The sequence below is a fragment of the Rutilus rutilus genome (assembly GCF_951802725.1).
Source record: "Rutilus rutilus genome assembly, chromosome: 18".
Lineage (NCBI taxonomy): Eukaryota > Metazoa > Chordata > Actinopteri > Cypriniformes > Leuciscidae > Rutilus > Rutilus rutilus.
In genome coordinates, this window is record NC_140231.1 from 8,138,252 (window position 1) to 8,157,397 (window position 19,146).

The 19,146-nt window shown below is 37.3% G+C and overlaps 1 protein-coding gene across 2 annotated transcripts; it reads right to left on the reverse strand.

Annotated features, from left to right (window-relative positions):
* Positions 1–879: 879 nt before the first annotated feature.
* Positions 880–9,340, reverse strand: fundc2 (fun14 domain containing 2). Of its 2 annotated transcripts, none has more exons than XM_084387108.1 (5): positions 9,188–9,340; positions 7,621–7,768; positions 7,463–7,538; positions 7,234–7,362; positions 880–1,556 (listed from the first exon to the last, which is right to left on the reverse strand). In XM_084387108.1, exons 1-5 carry the CDS (start codon positions 9,198–9,200, stop codon positions 1,479–1,481), a joined length of 444 nt encoding a protein of 147 aa, XP_084243234.1. In that variant the 5' UTR covers positions 9,201–9,340; the 3' UTR covers positions 880–1,478. The 2 variants fall into 2 exon arrangements, with proteins under 2 accessions (XP_084243234.1, XP_084243233.1); XM_084387107.1 differs by having other exon boundaries at positions 880–1,797; positions 9,188–9,301.
* Positions 9,341–19,146: the final 9,806 nt, after the last annotated feature.

Consider the following 19,146-nt stretch of genomic DNA (forward strand, 5'->3'; position numbering starts at 1 on the left):
TCAGGGCTTTGATAGGCTCTTGTTTTCCAACCGGAAGAAATACAGTTGCAAAGTCAGCGGTACGTCGGTGACGTCATTGTGTATGTGTTTACTAGTGTTTGACGGATTTAACTGGAATTATTCCTCAAAACTGGAGCTTGGTTGTTCATATCCTAAAATAAGATGTCACAGAAAGATCCTTGTCAAAAACAGGCTTGTGCCATACAGAAATGTTTACAAGGTAGCAATGTTAGTTAACCTTGCTATGCATGCATATCGCATGCTGTTGATTTGAAGCATTTAAGTTAACTATTTTGTGACTTGTATTTTTAACAGCCAACAAATACATTGAAAGGCGTTGTGAGGATGTGATTCGAGACATGAGGAAGTGTTGCGAAGTCCATGAAAACTCTGTCTGCTGCTCTGGATTTGCCAAGGAACACAAATCAAAAGACACAAAGACATTAATTCAATAGAAGGATATTAAGCACGTGTGTATATTTGCTGCAAGAGATCAATGTAGACTTTCAAGGACATGTGAAATACATAATTATCAGACTATGTAACTTTGTGGATCTAACAGTCATTCTTCTCCTGTCTCTAATGTATTACAAATTTAAACTTTCATTTAATCAGTGAGCTGCCTTTGGCTGTCACTATTTATTCAACCTAGTAGTACAGTTTAGTGGGAATATTGTTTATTAATTTAACATCTAGAGTCCATCAGAGTAAATTTCTTTTTTATATATGTTTATAGTTCATTTCATATTTTATTTAAGTGACACTGAACACCAGTTGGTCAAGTTAAGATTTCCTCAAGTTTGAAAATACAGCAGGGATTTCTATAATTAGTCACATGAAACTCAGACCACAAAATCAAAAAGAAACTGGAATATCATATCACGATGTGGTAAGCATTAGCTGTAATTTGGCAAAATAGAGATGGATTTCATAAATAACAGCAATACAAAGAAGAGAAAAAAAAAGGCAAACCAGCATTGTTTAAAACCTGATTGTCAATTTACATTTTAACGTTTCTGCCATTATCAGTTAAAATTGCAACTTTTATAGACCCTTGGTAATGTCCCGATTTATTACAAAAATAGCTCAAGTTTGTACAGTTAAATGCACTTAGCTCAGTAACCATATTTCTGCAAGTTTAGATATGGATTTTTAACTGGGGCAATTTCAAATGTTGCAGCTATTTGCATAAACTGACATTTAAGTCACTTTTCATAAATTGATTGTTCCAAACTAATAGCAAAATGTTCAAATAAATAAATTTAACAGGTGTTAAGTACAAACTAAAAAAACAGTGTACATTCAAAAACTGAAACCATACATTCTAGCCAGCTTAAATGTTTCTTATGAACACTATTAAATAGAGAACTAATAAGTGCTGAGTTAAATACAAGCTGCGATATCAGACAGAAGCTGTAATTTGCTGTATACATAGTTAGAAGACATCCTCAGAGTATAAGATATCAATGAGAGAGCTCCTATGAAGCCAGGCCAAGCAGAAATCCTCCAGCAAAGCCCCCTGTGAGAACAATGTTCTTCTTGACAAATACCTGCACCTATATGGAAAGAGAAAATTGGACGTAATTCAACTCAAGGGCTGTAAATCAATGACAAAAAGCATTAAGGGATGATCACACATTACACTTTTTGTTCCATTGACTTCCATTCTTTTTATGCATGTGAACATGGGACACAGAAAACACAAGCTCAAGTTTGGTAAACTCTGACCTGCGAATTCGTATTGCATGAAGACGTGTGACTAAAAGGAGATCGATACGTCATGGCGTGACTTCTTAGCTGAATAAAAAAATAAAAAATAAAAAACAGCAAACCTTAAAGCTGCCGGTTTGTAGGTTTCCAGTAAAATTGAATACAGTGGGCTACACAAATATTGACACCCTTGGTAAAAATGAGCAAAACTGACTGAAAATTTGTTTTTGCTATAGTCTTTCATTTTTTAGAATATTCACAAAAACATAACCTTTAATTGAATATACATTTTAAATGCTGAATAAATTAAAAGAAAATCTCTAAAATATGTGCCAAAATGATTGGCATCCCTACAAATTCTAATGAGTAGAAATCTAACTGAAGTATATTCCTATTCATGTGGTATGTTTTTAAGTTCACCTCAGTGATCAGCAACACTCAAGTGATAAGTCATGACTTCCTGTTTAACTGGGCTCTAAATATGAAGTGACAAGGGCCAAATTCCTAAAGTCATCCATCACTATGGGAAAGACCCGAGAATACAGTAATGATGTGTGACAAAAGATTGTTTAGCTGCACAAATCAAAAATGGCTATGAGATAATAGTTTAAATGTTGGAAGACTCATTGCCACTATCTGGGAAATAATTATGTAGTTTAAATCAACTGGAGATGGTAACAATCTACCTGGAAGTAGGGCTGCACGATATTAAATAAAAATGCAATATGCCATAACTCGTTAAATAATGCAATATGTGATATGATAATGCTTTAAGTGTGTAAAATAAATAAATAATATTTAAATATATTTAAAAACTGAAAATGATATAACCAACATAGCCTACATGTTTCACATTCTTTTTGTGAGAAGAAAGCATCCCTACAACATAAAGTGAACAGCAGTGTTTTACTGTAGCATTACATAAAACCGTCACAGTGAACCAGGGGGTTTAGGGTTTCAGGTAGGCCTACATTAGGTTTGTTTAACAACAGGGGCCCGTTCTTCGTACGTCGCTAACTCAGTTAGCTGGATTTGATTGTTGGGGATTTGGCATGATCTTGGATTGTTTGGTTCTTCGACGCTCATCCTGGACTTGCTGTCATAGCAACAGGTGCGCAATCTTAAACCTGCTCGGGAGCAGGCTTATTTCATGTTATCAGGATTAGACTGCGGCTTTATAAGCGGAGCTGATACGGGAAGTCCAGCGCAGCGCGATAGTGCACTTTCTGAGATATATATTTTTTTCTCGTGACTCGTGAGATTGTCGTTTACATTATTAATTTGTTGGAAACGCACATTTATTTTCGACTTGTCGGAGTCGGGCTTTAACTAGGCTACAGCACAAACTGTTTGCATTGCCCTAAGATTATTTGCGAGTGGCTCTTTCCTTTACACTATTGGAGATGCGGAGAACTTGATGGAAAGTGCTGTCTGTCGTGTCATTCGGAATTTACCTGGCGCTTTTAGGTTTAAAAAACAGTTTTAGGTTTTTTTTTTTTTGGGCATTTCCAAGCCACTTAAGACCCATTGTTGTAAAGCATTTTTTTTTTAAGCATTTTTTTTTTTTTTTTGGCTATCATAATTTTTTATGAAGATCATGCAATCATGACCATGCCGATTACAGTATATGTCACTCAGGCTTCACTAACGTGATTGGTAGACTATAGGCTATAGACTGCCATCAAGGCCTCAATGAAGGGGATTATGTGAACAGAAAGAGGGTTCACAATGTAAATGTGCAGCCCAGTTACTATTGTGATTCTTAATATTCCAGATTAGTAATATTATATCAAATTAAAAAAAAGGCAGTTGACTAAAATCTTCCATATCACAAATGTGAAAGCAAAATGTCCAGGATCTGTGCATGACTTAAGCATTTTCAGAGATTCACATTTATGCACATTATTTGAAAGTGGTAGGAAAGTTCCACAATTAAATATCAAGCTCACTGTATTACATACACTTATGCTGATCCTAACAGAACTGCATTTTTTCATAGGTGATTACATGTTCCTGTCTGCAGACAGGTGTTTTATGACCCCATTCCCTGACCCAAACCAGTTACAATGCAGCTCTAGCCAGGACAAGGGCACACAATGAAATTAACTTTGGCTAACTAAAGGGAAGATGTCAGTGTCTGAAAACTCTTGAGGGTTGCACACCTGACAGGGCCTGTGACATTGTTGCATTTGCCATATTACACAACATTGCCAAAAAAAACCACACTTTTCATTAAATGTTTAATAAAATACAAATATGCTTAGTTCCTTGAGTTTTATTTCAGTTGTTCTTTGTAAAGAAAAGCCAGTGGTCAAGTGCCTGCAACAAGAGATATTAGACACATGCCTCATGCAACAAATAAAAAGGAAAAGTTGGCTATACACTGGCCACCTGTAGGCCTATGTCTCCTCTGTCTGTGCAGACTCTTCTGTAGGCCTTTCTGTAGATGTGGAATCCTGCAACTTATATTGCAGCCATAAAGCATACAAGTATAAATTAAGTAAAGTTATTTATGCACTTGCAGGTAGGCTAGTTCCTCCATATGACAGTTATCTGAGAGGGTTTATTCACTGTCCAGTGCAATGGAAACAAATAATGGACATTACAAAGTCTTATACTTTATTTATTTTGGAAAGTTAGAAAATGTCCACTTACTGCACATATTTCAGCCACCACTTTCTTGGGAACAGATACAAGTGTTAATATTTTTACATTAACATAAGTTTATCAGTTTTCACTTTCACAAGTCAAAGCAATTCATCACTCAAGATTTAACAGTTGAAATGACTATACGGCCTTAATTTAATGCAGCAAAAATTATTTTACAGTGTAGGAGAGTAAGATCTTTTCTTTTCTTTTCTCAGCCTTTTTCTTGGTTGCTTTTATAATCAGACAACCATTTATTTAACAGTGCCTTTTATAAAAGAGACTATATAACAAAAAATTACCATTATGTAGAATATTTTTGTACTTCACTTTTATTTGTTCCCATGGTCTTGTGTGGTGACTCTGACATTACAATGAACAAAGTAATTATGCAATTATTAGAATACAAAAATATAGGCTAATAAGTGATAAAAACATCTAACATGGCCACTTCTAACGGATTTAAATTGTCTGCTACTTTTTGCCAGCCCTCTCTCCTGGCTTTTGCAGACTTTGAGGTGTTCCCTGGCGTTTTAATTAAACATTAAAATTCCGAATAAACTTTGACTATTAGTTCTTGCTCTGCTAAGGAGAAAAACTGTGCGCACTCTTTGGCCACGCCCACGCTGAGCAGCCAATAGCAGCGTTGCTGATCAATGTTTCTACTATCGATACATATCCCCTTTTAACCAGCGCATGAACGCGCAATTATCTCAGATGACTCAATCCAGCTATACTAATCATATCCAGCAAGTGTGTTCGAAGAACCGAGTTAGCCAGATCATGATTAGCACAATGATATCATCTTGGATGTCTCATTTGATCTCGGATGTTTTAAGCAACGTACGAAGAACGGGCCCCAGAAATTGATTAAATGTACAAATAAAACACTGCTTAGTCTTCACTGTATGAATTAAATATCTACAGATTCTTATTAAATCTACAAAAGTTATTTAGTCAAGAGCATTGAGTGATTTTCTCTTTGTCTAGGCTGCTATCACTTTAAGAGCTGCACAGAACCAATATATTGTTACAAGCATGCTTTCCTTCTCAACTGTTTACTCTACTTAAGACATAACCAACCGTGTTACGTGAATACTCACCAAGACGGGCATTTTGACTTAATTCTGTGTCTATTTGGCCATATAAGCTGCAGAAGAGAACTGAATTGTCCGAGAGCTGGCTTTCTGTGCACGAGTACATCCCCTTATTGCATTTAAAAACATTAAGCATGTCACATGTATGTAACAGTCATGTGTCCAGTCTACTCTCTGCTGTCTGTGTCGACCTAAAACTTGGGACTTTTTGTAATCTTTTGGAGTATTAAAATCATGCAGTTATCACAAGCCGCTGCGATCGCCGGCACGATCACTTGCATATTTTGCAGATAACAACGGAAAGAACTTATGTCCATCAACACTTACACTTATCTACTTACAAGTTACAAAGGTTATTGTAGTTATTTGGGCGCTCAGTTTTTACTGTTGTTTAAAGGGACACTTCACCCATTTGCATTAAGCTTTGTATTGTTAGAAACCCAGTCATATATTATAATAAACGTGGATTTTTCGTTCATTTTTCCCTGAGATGGGAGAAATAAGGATTTAAGTGTTTTACTTCCTGCTTATTATGACGTAAAAATCATCATTTTGCGTCATAATAAGCAGGAAGTCACATTTCATTGAAAAGTGTAGAGACTACAAACACTAGCTCCTCATTATTCCAGGGGGCGGGACCCGCTCACGCTACAGACCTATTACAGATCAGTGGGTGGGACTTCACTTTCTGAAACTGAAAGCAATATCCTCCATCTTGTTTGGAAGCTAAGCTAACAGGCACTGTGGAGCCAGCTGTGAAGATATGACAATAGCGGAGGGTAACGTTACTCAATATGATGTAGAAGAAGAGGATTTCGGAAGTCTGCTGCTCGAATCGGGTGTTTGTGGCTACCTTTACAAGCCACATTATAGCGAAGAGCAGCCGAGGCGGAAGACCTGCCTGTCGCGGACGAGAAGCCCAGACTGGCTCGAGTTAGGGCGGACTGGTGGCGCCGGTGATCTCACTATGCAACTACGAACCGCTACGAACACAGAGATAGAGTCCGTCTGCGGCAAAGAATTTCTCCTAGACGAAATCTCTGAATCAGACGAGGACACGGACGTTTGTGTTGTGAACCATCCTAGTTTCGCACGGTCGCACCGCATCTGACTGAACATCCCGGTAACGTTACCATGCAATAATTCACCATTTCGAAAGAAATACAAATGAGGAGTAATTCATTAATGAGTTCGCCAAATAACTAACGGTAGACATTTTGTGTGAAATGAATTTCAAGCTCCGGTTGTAGGTAGCTAGCCTTATGGACGGATGAGTAATTCATATGCTGTTCTGGATTAGTGGGAGTGGCTTGCGCAGCTGTGCAATGTGGTGCATTGTGGGAGTTGTTGTCTTTCATACAAATGCGTCCTGAAGTTACTTTCTTTCTTTCCTCGGTCAAGAAGGCACCAAATTCAAAATTTATTTTACATTTCGACTACATATATGACCCACTTTCAATGAAGATCAATGTTCCCATGGGTGAAATGCTCCTTTAATATATTTGGCAAAAAGCTTGTCTTACAAAAGGCGAATTGTTACGCACAAGCTGTATTGGCTATGACTAGACTGCAAATACCAGATTAAGACACTCTTCTCCACTCAGAAAATGCTGACTAATTTTATGTGGATTTTGCTAATGTTGTCATGCCAATTAAGCACATTACTGCCAAATTCTCATTGCTGCAGTTGTGGCAACTGAGAGAAAGAAAAGATTTTCTTTATCTTTAGGCTGATAAAATTGTATCCCCCCCCACATACTAAAATGTAGTATTTTCTTACCTCGTTAAATTTTGTTCTCATTTCTTTAGGGGGCTTGTCTGAATTTAGCTTCAGTTGCTTCTTGGCCATATTCACATCATGCTCAACTCTTTTCCAGTCTACTTTAATGTAGCCTGTGTGATGAGCAATCTGAAAGTACATTTGAAGATTATACAGTTATACGGTGCTTAAACAGTCAAAACAACAATTATGAAAAGCACTTGGTTGAATCTTTTTTTTTACGATTTACCTGGAGCAAAAAGAAGCCACCACCTACAGCTGATGCTGCAAGCTTCCCAACTTTCTGAAACAAGTACCCTGCACACCTGAAAGACACACAGGAGTCCGTGGTTTGTTTATACTGTACTCAGTGCTTTAATGCACATCACAGTCCATATAATGACTTACCAGCCAGTCACTCCTCCAATGGCCAACTGTGTTGCAACAGAGTATTTCTCAGCAGCTGGTCCAGATTGATTTTTGCCAAACATTTTGTTCCACCACCTTTGTTTCTTCACATGCTCTGCCAATTCCATGACATCAAAGGTTTCAGTGTCTGTCAGAAAACAGTAATGTGCATTCAGCATATTTAAATCTGCTTGCCAACCACGTTTAATATCCCAGAAAAAGCTCTTTCATCATAGTGGCCCCCACATTGAGACTGTTTAACAAATAGGTATTTTTCTAATGTCTTAAAGACATGAAATACACCACAATTCACTTTTCTAAGAAATAGCAGTAAAAGATTATTTAAAACTACGTAGTAAGGTTTTCCTTTCAAGAATAGTATTTCATTTTATGAGACTTTTTCTTCATATTATGATCAGTTGGATCATCCTGACATTTTTTTTTTTTTTTTTTTTTACTATATGCCCCAATAAAAATATCAAAATGTATTTTAAAATTGAAATGAAAAAATATTCAAGTCACTGCATGTACATCCTTGTTTCTAACATCTTGTGTCATACACAGAAGAGCACAGAAAGCAACTTTCAATAAACATAAAGGCTACTTTCATTTTCTATTCTGGGCAGAAACTGACTAATACAAAACAAGGTCGAGGAGAAAGGCAGCTAGAAATCCCTGAAAAACACAACCATATTAACTGCACTGCTTTTGTTCTCCATCCAGGTGGGATAATACACTTAGTGTAAAGGAGCTACCAGAGGGAACTGTGGGAAGTCAGCGCCTTTACGTGACTGTAGCCTTGGCCAAAGAAATGACCTTGCTGGACTTCAGACATAAGCCAGACACAAATAGCACACCACTGCAGCCAATACTGACAGACCACAGTATCACTTTCAGACAGATTTGAAGTAAAGAGACACGATTAAATCGAATCTGCAATGCAATGAAGTTGAACTATAAAACCAACAAGTTTGACTTGTCACATTCACACCAATACTAATTCAAAGCCTAAACTTTTCTTCTTTGACAGCATTAATCTTTAGAATCTGTTTTATACATTTTTGGAGCTTGTTTAATTCAATCTATCAAGCAAATGTTTCTCTGTCCTTGACTGGACGATTTCAAACAGACTTTATTTAGCTATGTTTGTAGACACATTCAGAGCTTCTCTTAAAACCTCATGTAAGTTAACGTTAAAGGGCTAGAGAGGCGTGTGGTTAATATGACTCATACCACAAGCATTAATTGGTTTTGCATGTGACTTTTAGGCCTTGGCTAGTGTTAAGATAACGAGCGTCTTGCTTTAAAGGTGATATAATTGTGATATAACTCTCTTCATCGTTTAAACTGTTTCTATACGCGTTTAAAATGGGTTTTAATGTAAGTACTATACTGAAGTAACGTTACATGTGTTCATATGAGTTACGTATGTTCTCGTAATGTAGTAGATCTGAAGATCGTTTCGTGAGGACTAGGTTTGCTATAATGTCAAACAGAAAAATTAAGTAATGTACAGACTTAAATTTGTATAAAGTGATAGAAAAAAAAAGAAAGACATAGTACATACCCTTTTCAGACATCCTGCGTTTACTTTTTCTTCTTCTTCTTGTTTATTGGTGGATCGCTCTTTTGGAACATTACGGCCACCTACTGCACTGTAGTAGTAACGTCACTCGAGCTTGGAGTGAGATAGGGCGCTGCTTAAAAGGATAGTTCACCCATGACCTTAAAAATGACAATTTGCTATTACTGTAACTCACCCTCAGGCCATCCAAGATGTAGGTGTCTTTTTACCTGTAGGTGGCTTTTTACATTATTACCTGTAATCCACAGCCTCGGCAAACGGTCCTAAGCGTGTTCACGGCAGTCTATCACGTGAGATTCCTGACTCATAATGATATAAAGCTGAGATCAAACCCCCTGCAATAAAACAATAAAACTCACTAATCTCTAGAGAAGATCTCTAATGAGCCGGCATTCTGGAGTAGAACCTTGAAGCGCTGCATTGTGTTCAGGGTTTGAAGTTAACTTTTTCACTCACCGGCTAATTTGGCTACTAAATTTAGTAGTTACCGGCCATTCAGAACTTTTACTAGCCAAAAAGAATGAAAGAAAGAAAGGTATAAACCAGATTAACTACGTACAGCTATATGTATAATTCTGGCTTCTAATTGTTTACTTCTGTAATTGGCATGATACATTTTTACCTGTGAAATCAAATGTTAGATTTGATTTAATCTATATTATTCTGAAATCAGTATTTCTAGTAGATTAGTGTGGAGTCTGGTATTACCACAAATCTGTGTTCAGGATAGATCATACCGAAGGCCCAATGAATGGAGAATGGAGCACATTATCTGGGACCTTCCAATTTATGACTATTTACTGACTTAGCAAGTTGATGTTTTGTGACTATAAAAAAATGACATAACACTTTTTGTTATGATCAAGCAGCCTGACTTAAAGGTAAATAGTTCACCCTGCATCCTCTGTCTAAAATTCAGAACTGACGAGTTTGTGTCGGTGAGCACATGACTGAATGATACCGGGTCCCTTAATGAACAAATGTTTGAAAGTATGGGATACCCAAAATAATCAATGATCTAAATTAATACATAACAAATGTTTATGATTAGTTCCTAAATGGAAATCTCTTCAATCTCTTCTCTTCCACATCATTCTCCTACGCTGTTGACATAGTAAACAGTGCAGTGCTTCCGGGTTCTACGTCAGAACGCCGGATCATTATTGAGCACCACAACACATGCGTGTGATGTTGACGCAGGAGCTAGCCACTAATGAGCCGGCGTTCTGACATAGAACCTGGAAGCGCTGCACTGTTTACTACGTCAACAGCGTAGGAGAATGACGTGCAAGAGGAGAGATTGTTGAATATTTTATGTTATTTTTGTTCGTTTTTTTGCGCACAAAAAGTGTTCTTGTCGCTTCATAACATTACGTTTGAACCACTGTAGTCACATGGACTATTTTAACGATTTCTTTACTACCTTTCTGGGCCTTAAAAGTTGCACTGACGTTGCTGCCTCATACCTTCTGTTTTAATAATGTTAATCAAACAACAAAAGAAAAAGAGAGATAATCCCTCTGTCACACAAGGTTGAAGGAAGAACAAGAAGATGATGATCAAGTTTGAAAAGTCTTTAATAATCCACTTTGAAGGCAATCCAAACAGGCAGACAAACAAAACAACCTCATGATGACGGTAATTGGAAGTAAGAGCTCACACAGAGCTCATAACTAGGTTTTCACTGTTGCTCAGCCGTTTCCTGTCAGCCTGAGTGAATTGCATTTGCAGCTCCGTATAGCTTTGTTTTTGAATTCTATTTTCTATCTTTCCTGCCCTTTACATTGCTTACTATAATTTAATCATTATAATATATTTGATATTATCTAATATTGTCTGTCACATTGATCTGACATCGCTAGCTCTAATCTAAATCGGTTAGAACATCAAACTCAGTGATGCACTCATTGAGAATCCTGTTGAAAGTGCCCCAGTGATTGGCAATTCTATTACACGTAATGTGAAAATAGAGACACCAGCCACCATAGTCACATGTTTGACGGGAGCCAGAGCACCTGACATCAAAGCCAATTTAAAAGTGCTAGCTAATGCTCATTGTAAATTCTCTAAGATTATTATTCACGTCGGCACTAATTATGTTTGACTTCGTTAGTCGGAGATCACTAAAATTAACATTAAAGAGGTGTGTGAACTCGCAAGTACGATGTCAGGCACTGTAATTTGCTCTGGCCCCCTTCCTGTTCGCCGGAGTGATGAGATACTTAGTAGACTGTGCTCACTCAATGGCTGGCTGTCTAAGTGGTGTCTGCAAAATAATATAGGGTTCATAGACAATTGGAAAAGTTTTTGGGGCAGACCTGGGGCCTCATTTATAACCGTTGCGTACGCATAAAACAGGCCCTGAAAGAGGCGTACGCCACTTCCGACGCATAAGTTGTGATTTATAAAAACAAACTTGACGGCCTGCACGCAAACTCTGACCCATGCACACAAACGTTATGGAGATGGAGCAGTTTGGCGACACCGATGGTGAGCTGGAGTTAAATGTCTTTTTGGTCACTTTTAGACAGAAAATCTAAAGACATGTACAGAAAGATAATACAAAATATAATTTCAATCACTTGAAGCAAATATCCATCCCTTCTTAAATGTCCGCGCCAACGAGCGCGTTGGGCCGTTTAGTGAAACTGACGCAAATAACAGTTTAAATAAATAAAATAATGATTTAAACTATGTTTTACTTCCGATATAAACATTTAGATTAAATATGGCATTCAAATTAATGGAGTTTAACACTTAAACATGAAATCATTACTGAGAAGTTACAAAAAAAAATTATATTCAATCAATAGAAATATTTGTTGTGGATGCGATGTTTTTGAACACTTTTCCTGTGGCGTGCTGTGTTTTAATGTTTAACCACAGAGATAATTGCTTATCATGATAATACCAGATTGTCTGAGAAAATATTTTTGTGCAAATAATGCCCAAGGCCTATCTGTTTCCATTAAAAATATAAATCAAATAAAAATACAATTCGGCCAGTGGAAAAGATTAAGAAAAACTTTCTCTGTAAAATGTTTTTTACACTATTTGATTTATGTATTCAAAAACAAGGCAAGATATAGGCAACTACTTGATTTTTATTAATGTAATGTGTCTTGTACCGTTAATAAACGTTATCACGTGGATGAATAATCATATGCAAATGATATGCAGATGAGGATCTGCATAGTAAAACTAGGCGTTGTAATAATAATAATAAACTTTATTTTATAAAGCGCCTTTAAAAGCAACTTCTCAAAGCGCTGTACACAAACTAAGCAATACAAAGCTCAAGCAATAAAAGTAACATCAACAATCAAATGCTAATTTAAAAAAATAAGTCTTAAGTCTACCTTTAAAAATATCGTAGCTCTGGGCTTCCCTAAGATCAAGAGGCAGAGAATTCCAAAGGACAGGAGCATATGAAGAAAAGGCCCTGTCACCCATAGATCGTAAGCGTGTATGAGGAACAACCAACAAGTTGGATTGTGAAGAACGCAGTCTCCGAGTTGGGGTATAGGAAGTTAACAATTCAGATAAATAATAAGGAGCCAAGCCATGCAATGCTTTATATGTCAGCATCATAATTTTAAAATCTACTCTGAATCGGACTGGGAGCCAGTGTAAGGACTCCAAAACTGGAGTGATGTGATTGCATACCCTGGATCCAGTCAATATCCTGGCGGCCGAGTTTTGTACATATTGTACTTTATTTAGTGTGGATTTAGAGACTCCGGCTAGAAGGGCGTTACAGTAATCTATCCTAGAGATGACAAAGGAATTCATCAGCTTTTCAGCTACTGAGAAATTTAGCATAGGACGTAATCTTGCTATATTTGAAAAAAGTGAAAATAGGTGAAAAAAGGATGATTTAACTGTACTCTGAACAAAAGAATCAAATGAAAGCCTAGTATCAAAAATAACTCCAAGATTCCTCACTTTAGCTTGAGTAGCCAAGACAGAGCCATCAATAGTCAAAGATAAGGAACCAGCTTTGGAAATTTGATGACGGGAACCAATAAGCATAACTTCAGTTTTACCACTATTCAGACACAAAAAATTTGTACTCATCCATTCCTTTATCTCAGAAACACAGCCGGAAAGAAAATCAACATCAAGATGTTCACCAGATTTTGAGTATATATAAATCTGCGTATCATCAGCATAAAAGTGATAATGGAGGCCTAGTGATCGCAACAACTGTCCAAGTGGTGACAGAAGCTCCATATATGGTTCATATGGTTATTTCGGGGTGGAGACGCATGTGCGCACAATCTTCTGCTGACTGGGATTTATAAAGTGAATTCTGCGCAGGTTCTGGCGTACGAACGGTTTTATAAGTCGGAATATTTTTTTGCATACGCCATTTTTGGCTTTCGGGCGCACGTACACTTTTAGTAAGGTTCCTACGCACAGTTTTATAAATTAGACCCCTGACCTGTTGAAAAGAGATGGTATTCATCCCTCCTGGGATGGTGCCGCTCTTCTCTCTAGTAATATGGCACATAGTCTTAGAGCTCAAGCATAAATTGGGGCTCAGGTCAGGAAGCAGACAGACTGTAATTTATAGAAATAACTTCAGAATTACTGAGAAGTCTTATTTCAAATATAATTCCTTTGAAGTGCTTAATGTAACTAGTGTAAATGATAAATGCCGTTTGACATTTGTGCTGGCTACTGTATACAGGTCACCAGGGCACCATACAGACTTTATCAAAGAATTTGCTGATTTTCTGTCAGAGTTAGTACTGGCTGCAGATAAAGTCCTAACTGTAGGCGATTTTAATATACATGTAGATAACGAAAAAGATATATTGGGATTGGCATTTAGAGACATTCTGAACTCTATTGGAATTAGACAACACGTGTCAGGACCTACTCATTGTCGTAATCATACTTTAGATCTAATATTATCACATGGAATCAATGTTGATGCCGTTGAAATTCTGCAGCAGAGCGATGACATCTCAGATCATTATCTAGTCTTGTGTATACTTAATTTAGCCAAGGCTGCAAAGCCGACTCCGTGTTACAAATATGTTAGACCTATCACTTCTACTACTAAAGATTGCTTTATTAATAATATTCCTTATCAGTTTCATCTCCTCAGCAACCCAGATAGCTTAGAAGAACTCGATATTGCGACAGAAACTTTTGACTCTCTCTTTTCCAGCACTTTAGACACAGTTGATTCTTTGCGCTTAAAGAAGCTTGAAGAAAATAGTCCAACACCGTGGTACAATGAGCACACTCCAGAAAAATGGAGCGCATTTTCGCATTTCATGGAAAGAGAGCACGATTGCGTACAGAAAGGCCTTAAAAACGGCTAGATCTGCTTAGTTTTCAACCCTCTTAGAAGAAAACAAACAAAACCCTAGGTATTTATTTGAAACAGTGGCTACATTAACGAGAAAAAAAGCTTCAACCCCAGACGTTTCCAAGCAGCACAGCAGTAATGAATTTATGAACTTCTTTACTTACAAGATTGATAATATTAGGGAGAAAATTATAACTATGCAACCGTCTACTACAGTATCGCATCAGGCAGTGCATTGTAGAAAAATTTGATTCATTCAGTACTATAGGAGAGGAAGAAAACTTGTTAAATCATCTAAATCGACAACATGTATGTTAGACCCTATACCGACTAAGCTATTGAAAGAGATGCTTCCAGGGGCCATAGATCCTCTTCTTAATATCATTAATTCATCTTTGTCTTTAGGATACATACTAAAAACTTTTAAGCTGGCTATTATTAAATCGCTTGTTAAAACAACGCAACTTGATCCCACAGAATTAGTCAATTACAGGCCGATCTCGAATCTACCTTTTTTGTCAAAGATACTAGAAAAGGCAGTATCCTCACAACTATGTTCCTTTTTAGAAAGAAATGGTATCTGCGAGGATTTCCAGTCAGGATTTAGACCGTAGACTGTACCATAGTACTGAGACAGCTCTCATTAGAGTCACAAATGATTTGCTCTTATTATCCGATCGTGGTTGTATTAGTGTTACTGAATCTTAGTGCTGCATTTGATACCATTGACCACAATATTCTTTTAAAGAGACACGAAAATTATGTTGGCATGAGTGGAATTGCATTAGCATTGTTTAGATCATACTTATCTGACCATTGTCAGTTTGTAGCAGTAAATGAAGAGATGTCTTATCGATCACAAGTTCAGTATGGCGTACCACAAGGCTCAGTACTAGGACCGTTGCTGTTCACTCTGTACATGCTACCCTTAGGAGATATCATTAGGAAGCATGGCTTTAGTTTTCACTGTTATGCTGATGATACTCAGCTCTATATTTCTTCACACCCTGACGAAACTTACCAATTCACAAAATGAATGGAATGCATTGCTGATATAAAAAAACTGGATGACTAGTAATTTCCTACTACTTAATTCTGAAAAAACAGAGATTCTAATTATTGGACAAAAAACGTCCTCACGTAATAATATAGAATACTGTCTAACACTTGATGGCTGCTCTGTCAAGTCTTCATCATCGGTTAGGAACCTGGGTGTGCTCTTTGATTCCAATCTTTCATTTGAAAGTCACGTTTCTAGTATCTGTAAAACCGCACTCTTTACATCTTAAAAATATATCTAAATTACGACATATGCTTTCAATGACAAATGCGGAACAATTAGTTAATGCGTTCATGAAATCAAGGCTAGATTATTGTAATGCTCTTATGGGTGGTTGCCCTGCATGCTTAATAAACAAACTAGTCAAGTCAAGTCAAGTCAAGTCATGTCACCTTCATTTATATAGCGCTTTTAACAATATAGATTGTTTCAAAGCAGCTTTACAGTGATAATAGGAAATTAAAGTAACAGAGATTGTTTTGGCTTTACAGCAGCTCTAGAAAAGTTAGTAAATAGTTATTGTCCAGCTAAAGTTAGTTTTTATTGATTTACTTCCTTTGCAAAGATCATTAGTTAGGGGCTTAGGGGCCGCTAACACAACACCATTCTAACAGAAAACCCTTAACATTTACATTTGGCAGACGCTTTTATCCAAAGCGACTTAAATTGCATTGCAAGGTACACATTTACATTCTTATCAGTTCTTGCTTTTCTTGGGAATCAAACCCATGACCTGCTGTTTGAGCTACAGGAAAGCTGTAACACACTCTGGCCCGAAATAGGTTCGATGGTGCAAGCCTTGAAATAAATAAAAAAATAAAATAAAATAAAGTTCTCTGCACAAACTTCAAAAACACGAACCTGTGAGAACGCTGACGGCGTACACATGTGTATTGTGTGTTTAGTCTATAGGTATGTGCGTTTGAATATATATGTGTGCAGGCATGTAGTCTTTCTTTACAAATTGACCTCAACAAATTAATAGTTTGGCCTTAAAAATGTATAATACTGAATTATTTATCGCTTCCGGGTAGCCATGTGAACTGGAATTATTTTGACAACGTTTTATCTGTACAGAGATCTGTTCTCAATGTAACAATTTCTTCATTGTTCATGACTGATTTAACTTCTTGACTTTTTTCTTCCAGGGATTAAATGTCTTATTAAATGTAGCTTTCAAAAGAAAAAAGAGGACTTGACTTGACGTTACCTCCCCTGTGGGCAGGGAGTGGTTTCTGTAGCGTCCCTCTCCATTGGACTGGGCATGCTTCCCCAGCGTTAACAACACTGGTCATGGCTGAAAACAATGGGAATTGAGATCCAAAGCACTCTTCCCAGTGAAATGTCACGTTTAAGGAAAACTTGCTACGACCAACCCTAGAGTAAGTCCTCTTCCTTCCATCCCATTGGCTATGGAGGACTACCCCTCTGGCTTACTTGAGGTGCTGGGTAGGTTACGACATTGTGAGAGCAGTTGCCAAAAGGGCACACCAACACAGTTCAGTGGCTGTGGCTCTTTCCATAGTGTCCCTAATACGTCAGTATCGACGTAACGTCCAATGTGACTGATTGAATGAATGGGAACATCTAGGTTACTAATGTAACCCCCGTTTCCTGAAGGAGGGAACGGAGACGTTACATCCCCCCTGCCACAGCCCTGAACCACTGCTGAATGGCCAGGATTCTGTCTTGGCTCCTCAGCAAAACATGAATGAAGTGAGTAACGCCGGTCATATTTTTACCTGTGTGTCCGGTTAGGTGTGAGATTTTCACTGGCCAATGTTCATTGGCACATTCTGTTACCACTTGGAGGTGATTGGGCTCCCAGGCGAGACCCCAATACGTCAGTTTCGACGTAACATAGTAACCTGGACGTTTGTTGGGGATTCCCTGTTCTAGATTGATTTCCATAATTTCACTCAATCTTTCCTACATTAACCGTTACTATTATAATCTAATATTGTTTGGATTAAAAAAAATAATCAGCTGTTTCTAAAAGAAAAAAATATAAGAATATACAGTATAATCAGTCTTCAGAGATGCTTATCAGTCCCCTGTAACTGCTAACTCATCAGGCTTGTCCATTTTTTCAGCAATGTTTTTAAACTTTAACAACTATTACTTTAACAAAACAGTCTAGAGCCGTTTTAATGTGTTCTCAATTTATTAATTTCTTCATTGTTCATTACAGTTTTTCTCAATCGATTTGGTACATTTCTCCAAACTCAGGTAACAGCTCTCAAAACAGTTAACACAGCAAACTAAATGCACTCTTATGTTGACGAAACAGTTAAGTATTCACTGCACAATGAAACACAGCATTTTATTCTAGTAATACATTTATTCAAATTCAATATTAACTTCAAAACTAAAAGTGTGTTCTCTGTTGATTTGATAACAAATTCAGCAAAAGATACACAAAGAAATAATTGAAAATACATGTTTTTCATTAAGTTATTTAATGAGGAGTTCAGGTGTATAACAATGAGTTGTCACCGCACAATTTCTTTTTTAATGCAAATAAGTACATAGGTAAAAAAAAAAAAAAAAAAAAAAAAACCCTGCATTAATTGAATCAATTAATTTATTGATCATGCCTCTCAATTACATCTGGCCAGAGAATTTCATCAACATCACAAAAAATATTTTCACGAGTCATGCATCGTGGGAAAAAACGCCTTGAATGCTGTATCCATCCTTGACATGCTTGTGCCCCAATATCTCCACAGGCCTCTTCCATCGCTTGAAGAAGACTTACTTGGTTGTAAGGGTTGCGATCATGTACTTTCCATCTCCAAGAGGAGAAGAATTCCTCAATTGGATTCAGGAAAGGAGAATATGGTGGAAGGAACACCATCCTGAAATGTGGGTGATTCTCAAACCACTCTCGCACCAGTGCTGAATGGTGGAATTGGGCATTGTCCCAAACAACTACAAAATTCCGCACCATTTGCTCCTGATCACCCTGCGGAAATAGGATTTCATTGAGGAGGTTTAAAAAAAATGTAGGAGCCTTGCTGTGTTGTATGGTCCCAAGACAGCATTGTGTGCCACAACACCAGTTGTAGAAATCGCGGCACAGAGAGTGATGTTGCCTCCTCGTTGTCCAGGGACATTGACTGTAGCACGATGGCCAATCACATTTCTCCCTCTTCTCCTTTTTTTGTGAAGATTGAAGCCTGCTTCATCAATATACAGGTACTCATAATGAGTTGCACTGCTATCCAACTCCAAGATTCTCTAGAGTAAAAAGAACACAAGGTACAATACAGTAAGTTAGTGTTTTACAGTAATGGAGGCATATCTATGTATACTGCTGCTTCAAAGTGTGAACTCAAACTTCAGCAACAGTTTCACAGTAGTATTGACTGCAATCAATGTTCTTTTCAATGTGCAATCAAATCTTTTCACTTACAGTAGCATGGAATAGTTTATGGACACTTAAAATTCAGGAAAAATATATCTTTGTGTTGACAGTAAAAGTGCAGTAATTGGGTTGCACATACTTGAACAAACTGGAATCGCAACTCCTTCACTCTAACAGAGTTCCTCTCAAAG

Excerpts from the sequence above, each read along its gene's own strand:
- fundc2 (XM_084387107.1), bottom strand. Across the intron at positions 7,539-7,620 it reads ATTGGAGGAGTGACTGGCTG|GTGTGCAGGGTACTTGTTTC; the intron begins GTAAGTCATTAT and ends TGTGTCTTTCAG. Across the intron at positions 1,798-7,233 it reads TGAGAACAAAATTTAACGAG|CTAAGAAGTCACGCCATGAC; the intron begins GTAAGAAAATAC and ends TTTTTTATTCAG.